General features: G+C 51.1%; 1 protein-coding gene across 4 annotated transcripts in view; it reads left to right on the top strand.

The window, feature by feature from the left end:
• PDE10A (phosphodiesterase 10A) overlaps nt 1-14,591 on the top strand; it is a 566,819-nt gene that overhangs the window by 290,423 nt on the left and 261,805 nt on the right. Inside the window, exon 1 of one of the 4 annotated variants that reach the window (XM_067011130.1) lies at nt 216-352. The exons of the other annotated variants lie outside the window; for them this stretch is intronic. Coding sequence (XP_066867231.1) covers nt 283-352 — 70 coding nt within the window. The 5' untranslated portion in view covers nt 216-282. Of the gene's footprint in view, nt 1-215; nt 353-14,591 lie in introns of those variants that run through there. 4 annotated transcript variants of the gene reach the window in all.

Here is a 14,591-nt window from a genome sequence, read left to right as displayed (position 1 = left end):
ACTAGCCGCGTGGAAGTGGGTGCGCCCCCGCCGAGAGCCCACTTTCTCTAGATGCTGGGGCTTGGCTGGTGGTCGGGGTGGTGAGGGAAGGACAACGGGGCGTTAGGGTGGAGGAGAAACCCGCCCCCCCCCCCGCCCGGCATCGCGGGCACTCCGCCTCCCCAGGCCCGGGCTCGGGGCTGAGCGCGCCGGAGCGGGGTGAGAAGGCGTGTCACGGGGGAGGGGGACGACGCAGAGCAGAATCGTCAGGGCAGATATTTGCTGGAAGGCAGCGGGCGGGAGATGTTGAGGGAAGAGCCGCCGGGTGCACAGAGGAGGGGGTCGCCGTTGTCTTGGATGGAGGGCGAGCGAGGTGAGGACCGCAGACCTGGGGCGGGGCGGGAGGGGAGGAGGTCGCGCCCGCGGAGCACCGGGCGACTCCGGCGCCAGCCGGGGCGGGCGCGGCCCCTCGAGGCCCTATAGGCGCGGGGCTCCGGCGCCACCGTCCGCCGCGTGCGCACCCGAGCCTTTGTCTGCTTCTCGCCGGGGAACCGCGCTTCCGCGGCGCCTTCTCCAGGCAGTAGTCTCTTCCAGGGTTGCTGTTGCGGCTTCCGTCTCCCATCTGCCGCTCACCCCCCAGCCCCGGCCGGCCCGCGCCTTCTGGGTACCCGGGGTCTAAGCCCTCCTCGCGGCCGGAACTTGCCCGGGCTCACCGCCCGCAGGGCGCCTTTGGACTGCAGCCCCCGGGCGTGCGAGCGTGTACGGTGCAGCCCGGCACCCCTCCACCCGCTCCCCGCCCAGCCCCGCCCCAAGATCCCGCCTCCCTGGCGAGGTTCAGTCCGAGGGGGCCGCGCGGTCCAGCGGCCTCTCGCTTGCTGGCTGTCCGGAGCCGCTGGCGGCTGTCTCTGCTCGCATTTGCTGGTGGACCTGACAGGACATCGGGGCGTGGGCCCTGGACGCGCAGCTGACCCTTCCATCCCGTAGCCTCCCGTAGCCTGACCCGCACGGCAGCTCCCGGGGGTCCGCCTCCCTCGGACCCCACCTGCGGCTGTTGATTAATTCAGAGGTGTTGCGGTTCAGGAAGGACAGGGTCTGGGCAGGAGTGGCCTCGCCAGCTGCCCTTGGATGTGTTAGAAATGGACATTTTTACTTGCTGAAACAGAGCCTGGTGGCCGTGAACTGAATGAAGGTTGCGGGAGAGGACGGAGCTCCCAACCAGCTCTGACTCGTGTTGGGTTAGTCTGGGGCCGGGAGTTGGGGCTCCTGTCCACCCCCCTCCTCCTGCACCAGTGATTTCCTTCCGTAAGAAAGAGACATCTCTTCTTTACAGCTGGCGGCTGGTGGGGTAGGAGGAGTGAGGGTGCGGGTCAGAGGCTGCCGCATCTTTGCATATGAACGCTTTGGTAAGAAGGCTGTGTGCTAGGGAGACCAGCTGTGCAGGGGTTTCCTAAAGTGAAGCTTCTGTTTGTGTGTTGTTACTGCTGTTTGTCTAGGGTGGGGCAGGTTGTGAGGGGCATTGGGGAGAAGAGTAAAGGTGAACAGCTCAGGTAGGATGGAGATGTCCTAGCGGAATCCCTAGCAGGCCCTTCTTCTGGAGAGACAGAGGACCCGGAGAAGAGGGCCATCTGACCCCATTTCCCACCCCCTCACCCCCGTGGGGAGTTCTGTAGGGAGAAGCCCCGTGATAATAGGCTCAGGAGTTGTTGGGGGTGTTTCTTGTTTGTCTTTTTCTCTAACCAAGTCAGTGAGAGGTAGCTGGCGGTTTGAATGGGAACCAGAGGTTATAAAAATCTTTGGGATGTTACTAAGGTAGTAAATACTAAGGTTCTTTTCAGCAAAATCTATTATTAGACCCACGTCACTGCAAAAGTGGAAAAAGGCTAGATGGCGACTTTAAGGACCATTGCCAGTTTCTGCTCGGACACCGTAGCCTTCACTTCGGGGAACTCCGCTTCTGTCTGTTGCCGCGTGACAAGCCACGTTTGTGTGAATGGCTGAAGTACCCGAAGCTTGGCAGACTTTTCTGATATTTGTCAATAAAAATGAGTCTTTTTGAGAGAACTTTGGAATTCCGTAAGAATGGAAAAACGCCCAAGTATACAGATGTGTCGTGATTGGTGCATGTTTATTCCCTTTTTTTCCTTTCAGTTTGGTCTCCTCTAGGTCTAACAAGCAAGTTGTCATGTAAAGGCTGCTGTGTCCAACTGTTGTTTGTAGGAATGCCTGCTCTTTATCATCATCAAAGAGCAAATTGTGTTTTGAAAGTATAATATCCTAGTTCCACTCCTGTCCATTTTGGCTCTGCATTTTGGCTCACACAGATTCACTGGTTCGCTCAGTAACGCACGGAGCAAACACTTACTAAGAGCTACTGCCACATGCCAGGCGCTGCCCTAGCCGGGCTGCGGTCTAAGGGGACGTCACCCACCAGGAGAAGAGAGCTCCTAGAAGCGGGTGCAGCATTGGTGCCCAGTGCTAGAAGGGTCAGTGGTCACTCTACATCCCTATCTGGGTGTTGCTGACTTCACCTCATCTGCCCTCTACCTTTCACTGCTGACCTCTGAGCTTGGCCTCAGGCACTGGGCTCGAGTGCTTTACTGCTCTGAGTTGTTGCTGGTTGGCATAGAAAGCAATCCCCGCGCAGGGAGAGCCCAAATCCTTCCAGAGCCAACTGAGAAGTCCACTTGGCAGCGGTGTGTGTGTGTGTGTGTGTGTGTGTGTGTGTGTGTGTACGCATGCACATACACACAGGAAAGGAAAGCCAAGAAGTTGTGCTTCGGTAGGAGCTGCATTCAGTCTTCCGGAGGAAAGAGCTTACCTTGAGTACACTTGGTGCGGTGGTGGCGGGAAGTGCAGGAAATATACCTGGGGGGCAAGGACTTTAGCAGTCGAGTCGGGAACCCTGCCTTAAGGACATCCAGAAGTTAAAGGAAGGTCATTGTCTTTCTCTCCCTCTCACGAATGCTCCCACCGCTCTGCTACTGTATGTTTCACCGGTTGGCTGCTCCGAATGATGCAGAGTGCCGTAGAAAAGAAAACTGTTGGTCAATGAGAGATCAGAGAGAGCAAAAAAAATGAGCTAGGAAAGATTTGTTAGTGCAGGTGGCAAATATTCAATACTTCTTCACACAATTTGTATATTTCTCAGATATTCCAAACAGAAAATGTGTATGTGTCTAGGGATCCTAGACTTTAAATATACTCCGCATCCATCACTGTCCACTCTTGCTCTGTTTCTCGAGACTTAAGATACTGTATGGCCAACACTGGAGCAAATTGAGATAAATATGATCCCTTTTAAGAGCAAATGTGTCTACCGCATAGAAGTTACACCGGACTTCACGTTGAACCTGTTTTTGCGGACCTGTTGAGACTGGGACTGCAGAGGCATGCAAGGCCAGCAACACAGCAGCCAAACTGGGTGTAGCTCACTTAATAGCCAACTAACAGGTAGTTACTGAGGACCTGTTCAGTGCAGATCATTTTAGGGAGATGCAACTGATAAGAACTGGTCCCTCAAAGGACCTGAAATACAGATAGGACACCTACCAAGACAGCCAGCAAAGGGAGGCTGTGAGCCCTTCCTGCCAGGCCAGGGTGCAGGTCATGAAACGACCAGGCATAGTGGAGGTGCCTATGTCTGTTCTGGCTGGAGTAATCAGGGCTTAAATCCAAAGGGCAAACGGTTTAAACCGGGTGGAACTATTTAGATTCATTAGTTTTAATTTCATGAAGTTCCTCTTTTAATTTCAAAAAGCTTCCATGAACAAAGCTAATCCCTAAAAATTTAAATGAGCAATGGTGGAAACAGTAGAAGATGGTGTCTTCTACAGTGTCAACCTGATACATTAACTTCAGGTAATTTCTGCATCTAAAACTTTTTCTACCCCGTTAAGAAAAATGAATGCAGTGCGATAGATAAATAAGTGATGGTAGCGTAGCATGGTGACTGTAGTTATTAAGACTGTACTGCATATTTGAAAGTGGCTAAGAGAGTAGATCTTAAAAGTCCTCATCACACACAGACACACACAGACACACACACACACACACAAAATGCAGTGTGCTGGATGATTACGAGATTTTGTTTACGATAAAGCAGGTTCAAGTTGGTGTGGTGAACATTTTACCAGTTAATGCATTGTTAGTTTTTGTTTGTTTAAAAACAGCTCATGAGGTCTGAGAAGGAAAGAAACTATAATTTTCATGACAAAGGAATATTTCTGCCTTAAAAGGAGAACTCTTAGTTTTCATTCAAAACGTTTTAATTTCCTTTTAAAATGTAGATCATGCTCTTTCAGCCGATGTCTGTCGGAGGAAACTCCACAGTGACAGAATTGCTCAAACCTGACAAAGGAGGCAGAGGACGCCTAGTACTCTGGTTTTATTGGTAGCATTTACCACTTTCTGGAATTCTCGTGCTCCTCTCCTGGCCTACTTGTTTATCTGCCTGTCTTCCCTGTGCAGAAGGCAAGCTTGGTGCCAGCCTGAGGGCAGGGGCTTGTCTTACTTGGTTACATCCCTGAGCCTGTAAAGGTGGCGGATGCATACATGGAAGGAGCTCAGATCTTTGTGTTGAAAATTCAGAGATGAACGGAAATGAACAACAACGTGGTGTCTGCCTTCAAGGCACTCAGAAGTTGAAGGCCACTCATCGAAAGCGTCCTTGGCCTTGGCCGTTGTCCCGAGGAGCCAGGATTCCACCGCGGGTGAGAAAGAGCCTCTCTGGTTGAGCGCGCGGCTGGGCACAGAGACAGGCCAGCTGACAAGCAGGTGCCCGGCGGAGGCGGTGCAGGCGCTCCGGGCCCCAGAGCTGAGCCCCGGCTCCTCCGAGGGCCCCCGAAGGCTCCAGAGGAGCTGGGCTGGGTCTTGCGGGCAGTGGAAGGTGCTTCCAGCCAGGGCTGGGGGGAGCCGGGTTCCGGGGCCAGCCTCTCGGGCCAGGGGAGGCACATCGGAGGCTGCTCGCAGGAGGGAGGCTGGCGAGGCTGAGAGGATTCTTCTGGACTAACGCCGAGGGCCTCATGGTTACCCTCTGAAGGGCTCTACAGAAGCGGCAAGGTAGGAAGGCAGGAAGCCCGCCTTCCGTGGTGGAGCTGGGCTCCTGGGCCACGGACACAGAGGGCTCGGCTCTGTGGCGGGGACACCCCCAGGTGAGGAGAGGAGGGCCTGCGCCAGGCGGGCAGGCAGCGCGCGACGGGCAGCCCGAGGCGCGGAGCACGGCGGGCGGCGGGCGAGGTGCGGGCAGAGGGCCGCTCGGTTCCTGGCGGGAGGCTGGGGCTGCGTGCGGTGGCTGGGTCCTGAGCAAAGAGGGCTCGGCACGGAGCCCCTGCCCTGGGCCGAGCGTCGTCGGTGCCCGCGGGCCATGGTGTAGACGCCGAGCGATCCGGCACGCGAACCCGAAGTGTCAGCCGTCAGAAAGATCAGGTGCCGTAAGCGTTGGCAGGTTGGAGCCGTCGGTGAGGCTCTCTCTGGCTAGAGGGGGTTAAACTGCAGGTGTCAGAGAAGGAGCGCCCCAGGCCGAGGGAGACCCAAGGAACCGAGCGAGGGCCTCGCTGCTGCGGCCCTGAGCCCAGGGGAGCGCCGTGCCCGTGAACGAAGACCACGAGGCATACGGGCCAGGTTGAGGCTTTGCGGGATTTGCATTTTAGTCCCCGTGCAAGGGGCAGGTCCTGGACGGTTCTCGGCAGGTGGCTGCTGTGTGATGTGTGATCTCAGAAGTGCATTCTGGCTGCAGTGTGGTGAGTGAATCTCGGGTCTGCGGTGGAGATGGAGGACCCGAAGGCCAGCACGGTAGCCAGGGCAGGAGACACCGGTGGTTCGGACTAGGGCGATGGTGACAGAAGTGGGGTCCGTCGAACCCCGAACCTTCGGGAGGTGTTAGAACACGTCAGACGCGCGGGCGGGTCGGGGCAGCGAGGACCGAGAAGAGGGCGCAGGGCTTTAGCTGGAGCCCGGGCCGCAGGGTGGAAGTGTGCCCAGCGGCGGGGGTGGTGGGGGGCGGCAAGGGGGCCGCCAGGGACCAGGCGTCCCGCTCGGCTGCGTTAAGCCTGAGAGGCCTGCTGCACAGTTTCGTGCAGATGGTAAGAAAGTCTGGAAATCAGAGGGTTGATGGACCAAGAGCGGAGAATAAAGACTGTAGTCACGGTGTCCCAAACCCTGGGGCTGCGTGTCCGCCGCTGAGAGTCTGCAGATGCTCTCCGCGGCGCCGGGAGGGCGTTGATGGAGCCGGCGAAGCAGCCGTCGTGCGGCGCGGGTGCCCCCCCCCCCCCCAGCTCTGCTGAGTGGCAGGAGGGCTCCGAACCCTCACGAGGGAACTGATTAGGTTTGTGACTCTCCAGGCAGGCGACGAAGCCACGGTTCTGATTGGGAACCTGAAATAAACTGGTGGGGGGGGGGGGTTAGCAAAGGGCAGGAGCCAGAGCTGACAGGAGCCAGGGAGCCACGGACGCCCCGAGAAGGAGTGGGGCGAGGGCGCGGAGGTGAGACGGGCCAGGAAGAACGTGCCGCGGAATTTGCCGGAAGAACCTCGAGACAGAGGCAGCCAGCGCCGCCGGCGACCTCCTCCGGGGCTTCCGAGCGGAGTGGCGGGGGCGGAGAGCCATCCTCAGGGCCGGGGAGGCGGCGGGGGCGTCTGTGCGGCGCTCGGGCCCTCGGAGGAGGGGGGGGGAGACGGCGCCCCGAATCCACGCGGAGAGAAGGGCTGGCTTTTCCCCACGTAGGACTGGCTGGAGGGTGTGTGTTTGTTGAGGACAAGGAGTTTGCAGAGTAGGAAGAAAGAGAACAGGACAGAACCTTCGAGAAGCTGGCAGGAATGGAACGTAGCGGGCACAGGAAGGCTTGGGACGGCAAGGGGACCCTGTCCTCGGAGAGAGCGGTGGCAGGAGCCGGTGTGGGTGCCGAGGAGGGTTTGGGTGGAGCGAGGGAGCGAGAAGAACGAACGGCGCCCTCACAGGATCCTCTCTTCCCATGTCCCTGACCGGGCAGCGCTGCGCGCCTCCGGGGGCGAGCGGAGCAGGAGGCCCGGCCCCGAGGACGGCGAGCTGCCCCGGGCCACGCGGGGGTCCAGAGCACGGCCGCAGGTCCTGTCCAGGCTGCAGAGGAGGGACTAGTGACTGCGTGGTTAGCCGAGGGGTGGGAATATGCCTGAGAGCTTTCTAGAAGGGAGCTCGCACGACTGCAGGACGAGGTGAGGGAGACTTATCCATCCGTGGTGCGCGGGGAGGCTCGCGCGAGAGGGCGCTGGCGCAGGACGCCTCTCAGCCCTCGGTGCACACCGTGGTGGAAAGTGCCCAGTGGGGTGCAATCTGGGAGGTGTCTTGAGGGAGAAGGAGTGTCTGGTTTGTGGAGCTGAGCAAGGCCCTGGACAGGAACTTACAGAGTCCGGGAACCCGGAAGTGGGATGAGGGATGGTGGTGAGGGCTTCGCGCCGAAGAGGAGGGAAGGTAGAGCCGGTAGGATGGAGCAGGAGAGACCGTCGGGCCCTCCCCTGGAGGTCGTTCGAATGTTTCACCGGGGAGGGGTGGGCGGTGCCGAGGAGCACAGTGTTATATCTGATGATGTAGCACACAGATGCTCATCGAGGGTCTGCTGTCGTAATCACCGGTAATGGATATGTCCAGACCCATCCTTGCCTTCAAGGAGGGGTGCGGACCAGATAAAAGGCCATCACGGACAACTGATGGAGCAGTGCGTAGGTGTGAAGGACACTCTTTAATGGCGTCCACTGCCCACTGTCCGCAGGGCCATTTGCTTGATATGCTGAGCTTCTGGCCCAGGTCATGACGTCTCCTACGACAGGGCTCCCTCCCCGATGCCAGCTGCGGGGACCCCTGGAATCCCGCCTGCTCCCTGGCTTGCTCACCGGCCCCGTCTGTGTCTCCCTAAGGCCTGGCGCCTGTACTCATCCACGGCCTGCGTGTGCTCCTTGAGGGCAGGCAGCACGTTTTATTCTTTTCCTTAACCTCAGCGCCTAGCACAGTGCAAAGCACAGCAAGTCTAATGTATGAGTAAGTGAAGGTGTTTAAACGGGAGAAAAGGAGCAAAGTGGTCCTTTAGAAATGTTAGTTTTTGCAAAGGAAGGGAATCATAAAATAAGTGATGTGGTGGATCCATTTTGCTAGCATAACTTGAAATTCCACTTGATTCTTTTTCCTTTTTCGTGAGATCCAAATCCTCTGTTGGGCACCAGTGACCAGGGCTTCCGAGTTACTGAGAGCACAGCACGTTGCCGGCCCGAGCTGCTGGATGGGGAGCTCCAGGGGCAACAGCGGGAGACCGTAGGAGGAGTGGGCCACAAGTGCGTAGAGCAGTTTGGATGCCTCAGCTTTAGCTCCTGAGGCGGTGATAAAGAGCTTTCCCTTTGACAAAAACATTTTCTACGCTAGGAAAGAGAAAGTGTGGCTTATGAAGTGCTGAAACGATGCCGTGTGTTTGGATGTGATGAATTATTTAAGAGAATACAAGCATATTTGGACTTGTAAGTTGGTAAGTGCTCTGTAAGAAGCGATTTCGCATGAAGGGCAGGCCACTGCTGGAGCAAAGCATCGGGAGTGTATGGTATTCAAGTGGTACTTCTCTGCGCGTGACGTAATTGTGTGCTTCTGTATTGGAGTTTTAGCAGCTTCCAAAATAAACATCTAAACTCATATCCAGAAGGGCTTGATTACTATGGTTTTCTAGATTTGGTGATTATATGTTTATCTTTGCTATGAGGATCACATACATTTTCACATTTTTTTTTTTTTCTCCCAGGACCAGAAGTTTACTTTGAAAAACATTCCTGTGTCCTCAGTCATCACGCCTTTTTAGCGTAATACTCTTTGTGTCTCATGATTAAATACGTCATCTAATTTTTTTTTTTTTTTATAAAACTGCAATGATTAAAACAATGTGGTACTGGCATGTGACTAGACAGAACAGTACAGCAGAATAGAAAGGCCCTAGAACAGAGCCAGACTCATAAAGGAATTTCACATATTTCAAAAGTGTCATCTCATACAGGAGGAGTAGAGGTAGACTACTGAATAAATGACTCGGGGACAGCTCAGCAGTCATCTGGAAAAAAATAAAATTAGAGCATACCTTCCACTATACCTCCAGGATAAATTCCATATGGATCATATGGTTAAATATATATTTAAAAATATACCGTAGATGCTGGCACAAAAGCAGAAATATAGATCAACGGAGCAGGATGGAAAGCCCAGAGAGAAACCCACGCACCTATGGTCACCTTATCTTTGATAAAGGAGGCAAGAATATACAGCGGAGAAAAGACAGCCTCTTCAATAAGCGGTGCTGGGAAAACTGGACAGCTACATGTAAAAGAATGAAATTAGAACACTCCCTGACACCATACGCAAAAATAAACTCAAAATACATTAAAGACCTAAATGTAAGGCCAGACACTATCAAACTCTTAGAGGAAAACACAGGCAGAACACTCTATGATATAAATCACAGCAAGATCCTTTATGACCCATCTCCTAGAGAAATGGAAATAAAAACAAAAATAAACAAATGGGACCTAATGAAACTTCAAAGCTTTTGCACAGCAAAGGAAACCATAAACAAGACCAAAAGACAACCCTCAGAATGGGAGAAAATATTTGCAGATGAAGCAACTGACAAAGGATTAATCTCCAAAATTTACAAGCAGCTCATGCAGCTCAATATCAAAAAAAAACAAACAACCCAGTTCAAAAATGGGCAGAAGACCTAAATAGACATTTCTCCAAAGAAGATACACATATTGCCAACAAAGGCATGAAAGAATGCTCAACATCATTAATCATTAGAGAAATGCGAATCAAAACTACAATGAGGTATCATCTCACACCGGTCAGAATAGCCAACATCAAAAAATCTACAAACAATAAATGCTGGAGAGGGTGTGGAGAAGGAGGAACCCTCCTGCACTGTTGGTGGGAATGTGCACTGATACAGCCACTATGGAGAACAGTATGGAGGTTCCTTAAAAAACAAAAAATAGAACTACCGTACGACCCAGCAATCCCACTACTGGGCATATACCCTGAGAAAACCATAATTCAAAAAGAGTCATGTACCAAAATGTTCATTGCAGCTCTATTTACAAATAGCCAGGACATGGAAGCAACCTAAGTGTCCATCAGCAGATGAATGGATAAAGAAGATGTGGCACATATATACAATGGAATATTACTCAGCCATGAAATGGAAAGAAATTGAGTTATTTGTAGTGAGGTGGATGGACCTAGAGTCTGTCATACAGAGTGAAGTAAGTCAGAAAGAGAAAAACAAATACTGTATGCTAACACATACATATGGATCTAAGAAAAAAAAAAAAAGGTCATGAAGAACTTAGGGGTAAGATGGGAATAAAGACACAGACCTACCAGAGAATGGACTTGAGGACACGGGGAGGGGGAAGGGTAAGCTGGGACGAAGTGAGAGAGTGGCATGGACATATATTCACTACCAAATGTAAAATAGATAGCTAGTGGGAAGCAGCCGCATAGCACAGGGAGATCAGCTCGGTGCTTTGTGACCACCTAGAGGGGTGGGATAGGGAGGATGGGAGGGAGGGAGACGCAAGAGGGAAGAGATATGGGGACAGATTTATATGTATAACTGATTCACTTTGTTATAAAGCAGAAACTACACACCATTGTAAAGCAATTATACTCCAATAAAGATGTAAAAAAATAAATTTAAAAAGATAAATAATGTGCCATAGAAAGGAGAAAAATGAGGAAATTCCTTTCTAGCCTTAGAGTAGGAAGAGCCTTTAAATGTGACTCAAAATCTGGAAGTAATCAAAGAAAAGATGGAGAAGTGAGACTCCTGCGTTAGAAAAAGCACCTATTGATGGCCGTAAATACCATAAGCAAAAATTGCAGTCTATTCCTGCGCATCTCCCATGTGGTGACACCCTCTGCCTCCCTGTGCTGTCTCTGTCCTGCTTCCTACAGGACAGTTAGGGCTCCAGCAGCACCAAACTGTTCTTAACCGTCAGTTCTAGAAAAAAACACTACTAGCCCACATCACAGCATAGGGCCAACCTGCCTAACATACGAAGAGCTCCTAGAAATGCTTAAGAAAAAGAACAACCCAATTAAAAATTAGTCGAAGGCTCTGAACAAAAAGATGGTCAACGTCATTCATGATAAGATAAATGCCATTTAAAATCACACTGAGGTACCGTTTTCTCCTGTCGGGTTTGCAGAAATTAATAAATTTTATAACACACTATTGGCAGTTTTATGAGGAAGCAGGTACTGGCCTGCATTCCCGGTGGGGGCATCCACTGGTACAGCTCCGGAAGAGGGCAATTTGGCAGTATATCCATCAGTATTAAAGATGCATGTACCCATTGAATCAATAATTCTACTCCAGGGAATTTATCATTCAGAGAGACTCACACTCGGGCAAGATGACTTAACAAGGTATTAATATATTGCAGCATTGGTTGAAGAGAACGTTTGAAGAAACCAGCTGAAGGCGCACCTGTAGGGGCCTGGCTAAATAAAATCTGTAGCAGTGAAACAAAGGTACTAAAGCTCTCCCAGATGCATCGCTACATGAAAAAAGCAAAGTGTAAAGCAATGCACGCACGTACACACTTTTGTGTTAGAAAGGACAATAAAGGGGTGTCTACCTGTGTGTGTCTGTGTTGCATAAAGAAGCGGGGCGGAAACTCAGCGAGGCGCGCACAGCACCTTCTCGGCAGGACTGGTGGAGATGGCGGGAGTGGGAACTGGGGGGGCCAGGAACAGGAGTTGTAGGGAGACTTCAGTGTATACCTTTTACATCTGATTAACCATTTATTACCCATTCAAAATTAAATTTAAAAAGAAGTAAGATTTAACTGAAATGCCGTTTAACTAATTGTAGTCGTCCTACTTTGTGGTTGACGTTATCCTTTTTTTTTAAATTGTCCTCCTATTGAGATCATAGTTGATTTTTCAGCCCCTGAAGTTTGTTCCCTTGATATTCTGCCTTTCTCTAGCCTCCCACTTACTTCTCCTACACAAGATCTCAAAATGTCAAACCATGAATATTAAAAAAAAAGTCACATGCATCAATCAATACCTCTCATACTTACCAACTCCTTTTCTACGTCATGCACAGATTTGAAAATGGAAAAAAAAAATCACTTCTATTTTAATGTAATTTCTGACTCTGATAGAGTCTATGGATTCACATTTAAGATATGAACTATTGTTTACACTGTTGGAGAGCTGCCCAGCCAGCTTCATCTTGTAGAAATCACTACATTTTGGCAAGAAACTGAACGTCTTCCCTGTGAAAACGTGGGCTTTACATTTTAGCGCTTCTTAAGTGAGTGGAAATGTAGCCTCGAGTTGTCTTGCAACTTAATAATACCCCTCAACAGGGGCCACAGCAGTTCATTATAATTCATTCTCCTTACAGTGATTGGATTTTTTCCTTTTGAGCAGGGACAGTGTGAACTCCTGCATTCATTCCTCAGCAGACATGTGCTGAGCCGCTGTGGGAGCCGTCTGGCCGGACCCAATGAAAGCCCGCCCCTGACCTCAGAGACCTTGCTGTCCAGCAAGGACAGTGCCCTCCTTCTGGCTGTGCCTTTGTGGTGGAAACATTCTTTAGATGCTCACATTTGATCTATTCTCTGATTTTATTTTGGGTTTAAAGTTAATACTCACCATTTCTCTCGGTATCTAAGTGGGTTTCTGTCTAACCTCCTTAGTTATCGACCCTGCTGATTTTCCTGTGTTCTGCTTATAATGTTGACATTTTTCTTTGTCTTTATCGCTTAGTATTATTTCCTCCTAGTCCACCCATTGGTTTTATTTTAGCTGCTACTTCCTTCCTAGTTACTGGATTTTGTGCAAACCCTTTTCTAACCTTAAATGTCAGCCTTCCACTACCCTAACCAAGTTCTCTGACCCACATATTCATGCTGCTGGGGTCCTGACACAGTGAATCCATGCTCCACACCCTAGCCTTGGGGATGCAGACGTTTGTCAGCTTTGCACACACTTAAGGCTCTTTCTTTCTTGCAGGTATGGTTTTCCCATGGTAGCCAGGTTTTCAGGGAAAGCCCCGATGATCATTGCTCTTTTTGCCTGGAGTGAGGCATGTGGATCAGGGGTGTGTGTGTGTGTGTGTGTGTGTGTGTGTGTGGGTGGAATCCTAGTCCTTTCACTCTGCTGAGCACTGCAGATACTTTCAGAGGATTTTCAGGTTGCTGGGAATGCCTTTATGTGAAAGGTTATTCTTTATTAACGTTAATGCTCCAGTTTAATTGCATTTCTCCTAAGATCCTACCATAGCTGTAGAGTTTTGGCACCTACGTGTCTTGTAACTGTTGTGTTCTTTTTGTCAAATGGGCCATCGTTAGGAAATTTGTCATTTTCTTTTCTAAGTGATTTTTGAACTCTTTTTGTTTTGTGTTGGTACATTTTTTTTAAATGTATCCTGGCCAGATTTTCAAGATTCCAGATTATTACGGCTTCTTGTATCTGGGTTATGGTCTGGTGAGAAGTACCCCATATTGCTATTACAGCAAGGTACCAGGGTGTGGGACGACCCAGTCTTTTTGCAGATGTCATTATGAGACAGCGATCTGCCCTGGGGAGGGGGTGTGTGTGGAGAGAGATACAAACCGTTCATACTCTCGTTCATGTTTTCTTTCTTTGTTGATGCACTGCTGGCCCTGGGCAGTATTTCCTAGCACGTTGGGACTGGCGACTTCTCGGTAAGGAAAAGCAGAGAGTCTGAGGTGTTGAGAGATGGGTCTGTGTCGCTGTTGAAGGGTGACGAGGACACAGCATAACATGGTGTGCTCCTGGAGCGTTAGGCAAGCCCACGTTGGAGCGAAGTTGAGACGATGTGTGTCCGGTGTTGGCAACAGCGCCTTGAACAGAGTCCGTGCCAGAGCACGCTCACCGTCCTCACGTCCCTGGGCTCCGAGCGAACCCTGTGAGACAGGCTTTGCTGGGAGGGAGGCACGCAGCCCTGAGAGGGCATCACCTGGCAGGGAGCTGGCCGAGTGGCAAAGGGAAAGGAAGAAAAAGGCTGCCTAAAGCATCCGATTGGCTGGGAAAGGTGTTTCTTTGTCATTACAGGAAGTACAGCTTCTGGAAACACTGATACCAGGAAATGGCTGGAGCCTTAGAGCAATTCCAGTTTCTTGGCAAGGAGTTAAAGGAAAGTGTTGAAAATAAAAGGGAAGAATTTTTGGAAAGAGAAAGAACTGAAAAACAGTGATTGTCATTAGAATTCTTGCATTTAGGGGAATCTATTTTCTTGAACGGCTAATATAGTCATTTTCCCCGTTTGTGGAGCCTCTGCAGTTGCAATATCTTTGACCTCCGTTTTCTCGTGTCCCTGAACTGTTCACTCTCACTTGGCCTGACTAAAGAGGGACGTTTCTATGGGGCCTCCCTGCTGCTCCAGTTGAGTGGGAAAGTGCAGCAGCCCTGGATGCAGGGACAGGCCTCAGGCGAGGCGTGTGCCGGCCCAGGACGCAGCTCCCACGTGTGGGCCTTTATCCAGAGGACAGGCCAGATTAGATTTGGTTTGTATGTATACTGTTTACTTTGCAACTGGCTCTTCATTCATTTCAGACTTTTGTAGAGTTTTGGTCT

This window comes from Kogia breviceps, chromosome 13, assembly GCF_026419965.1.
Source record: "Kogia breviceps isolate mKogBre1 chromosome 13, mKogBre1 haplotype 1, whole genome shotgun sequence".
Taxonomy (NCBI): Eukaryota; Metazoa; Chordata; class Mammalia; order Artiodactyla; family Physeteridae; genus Kogia; species Kogia breviceps.
Note: the sequence above shows the minus strand (reverse complement) of the source record. Positions and strands in the feature narration are given on the sequence as shown.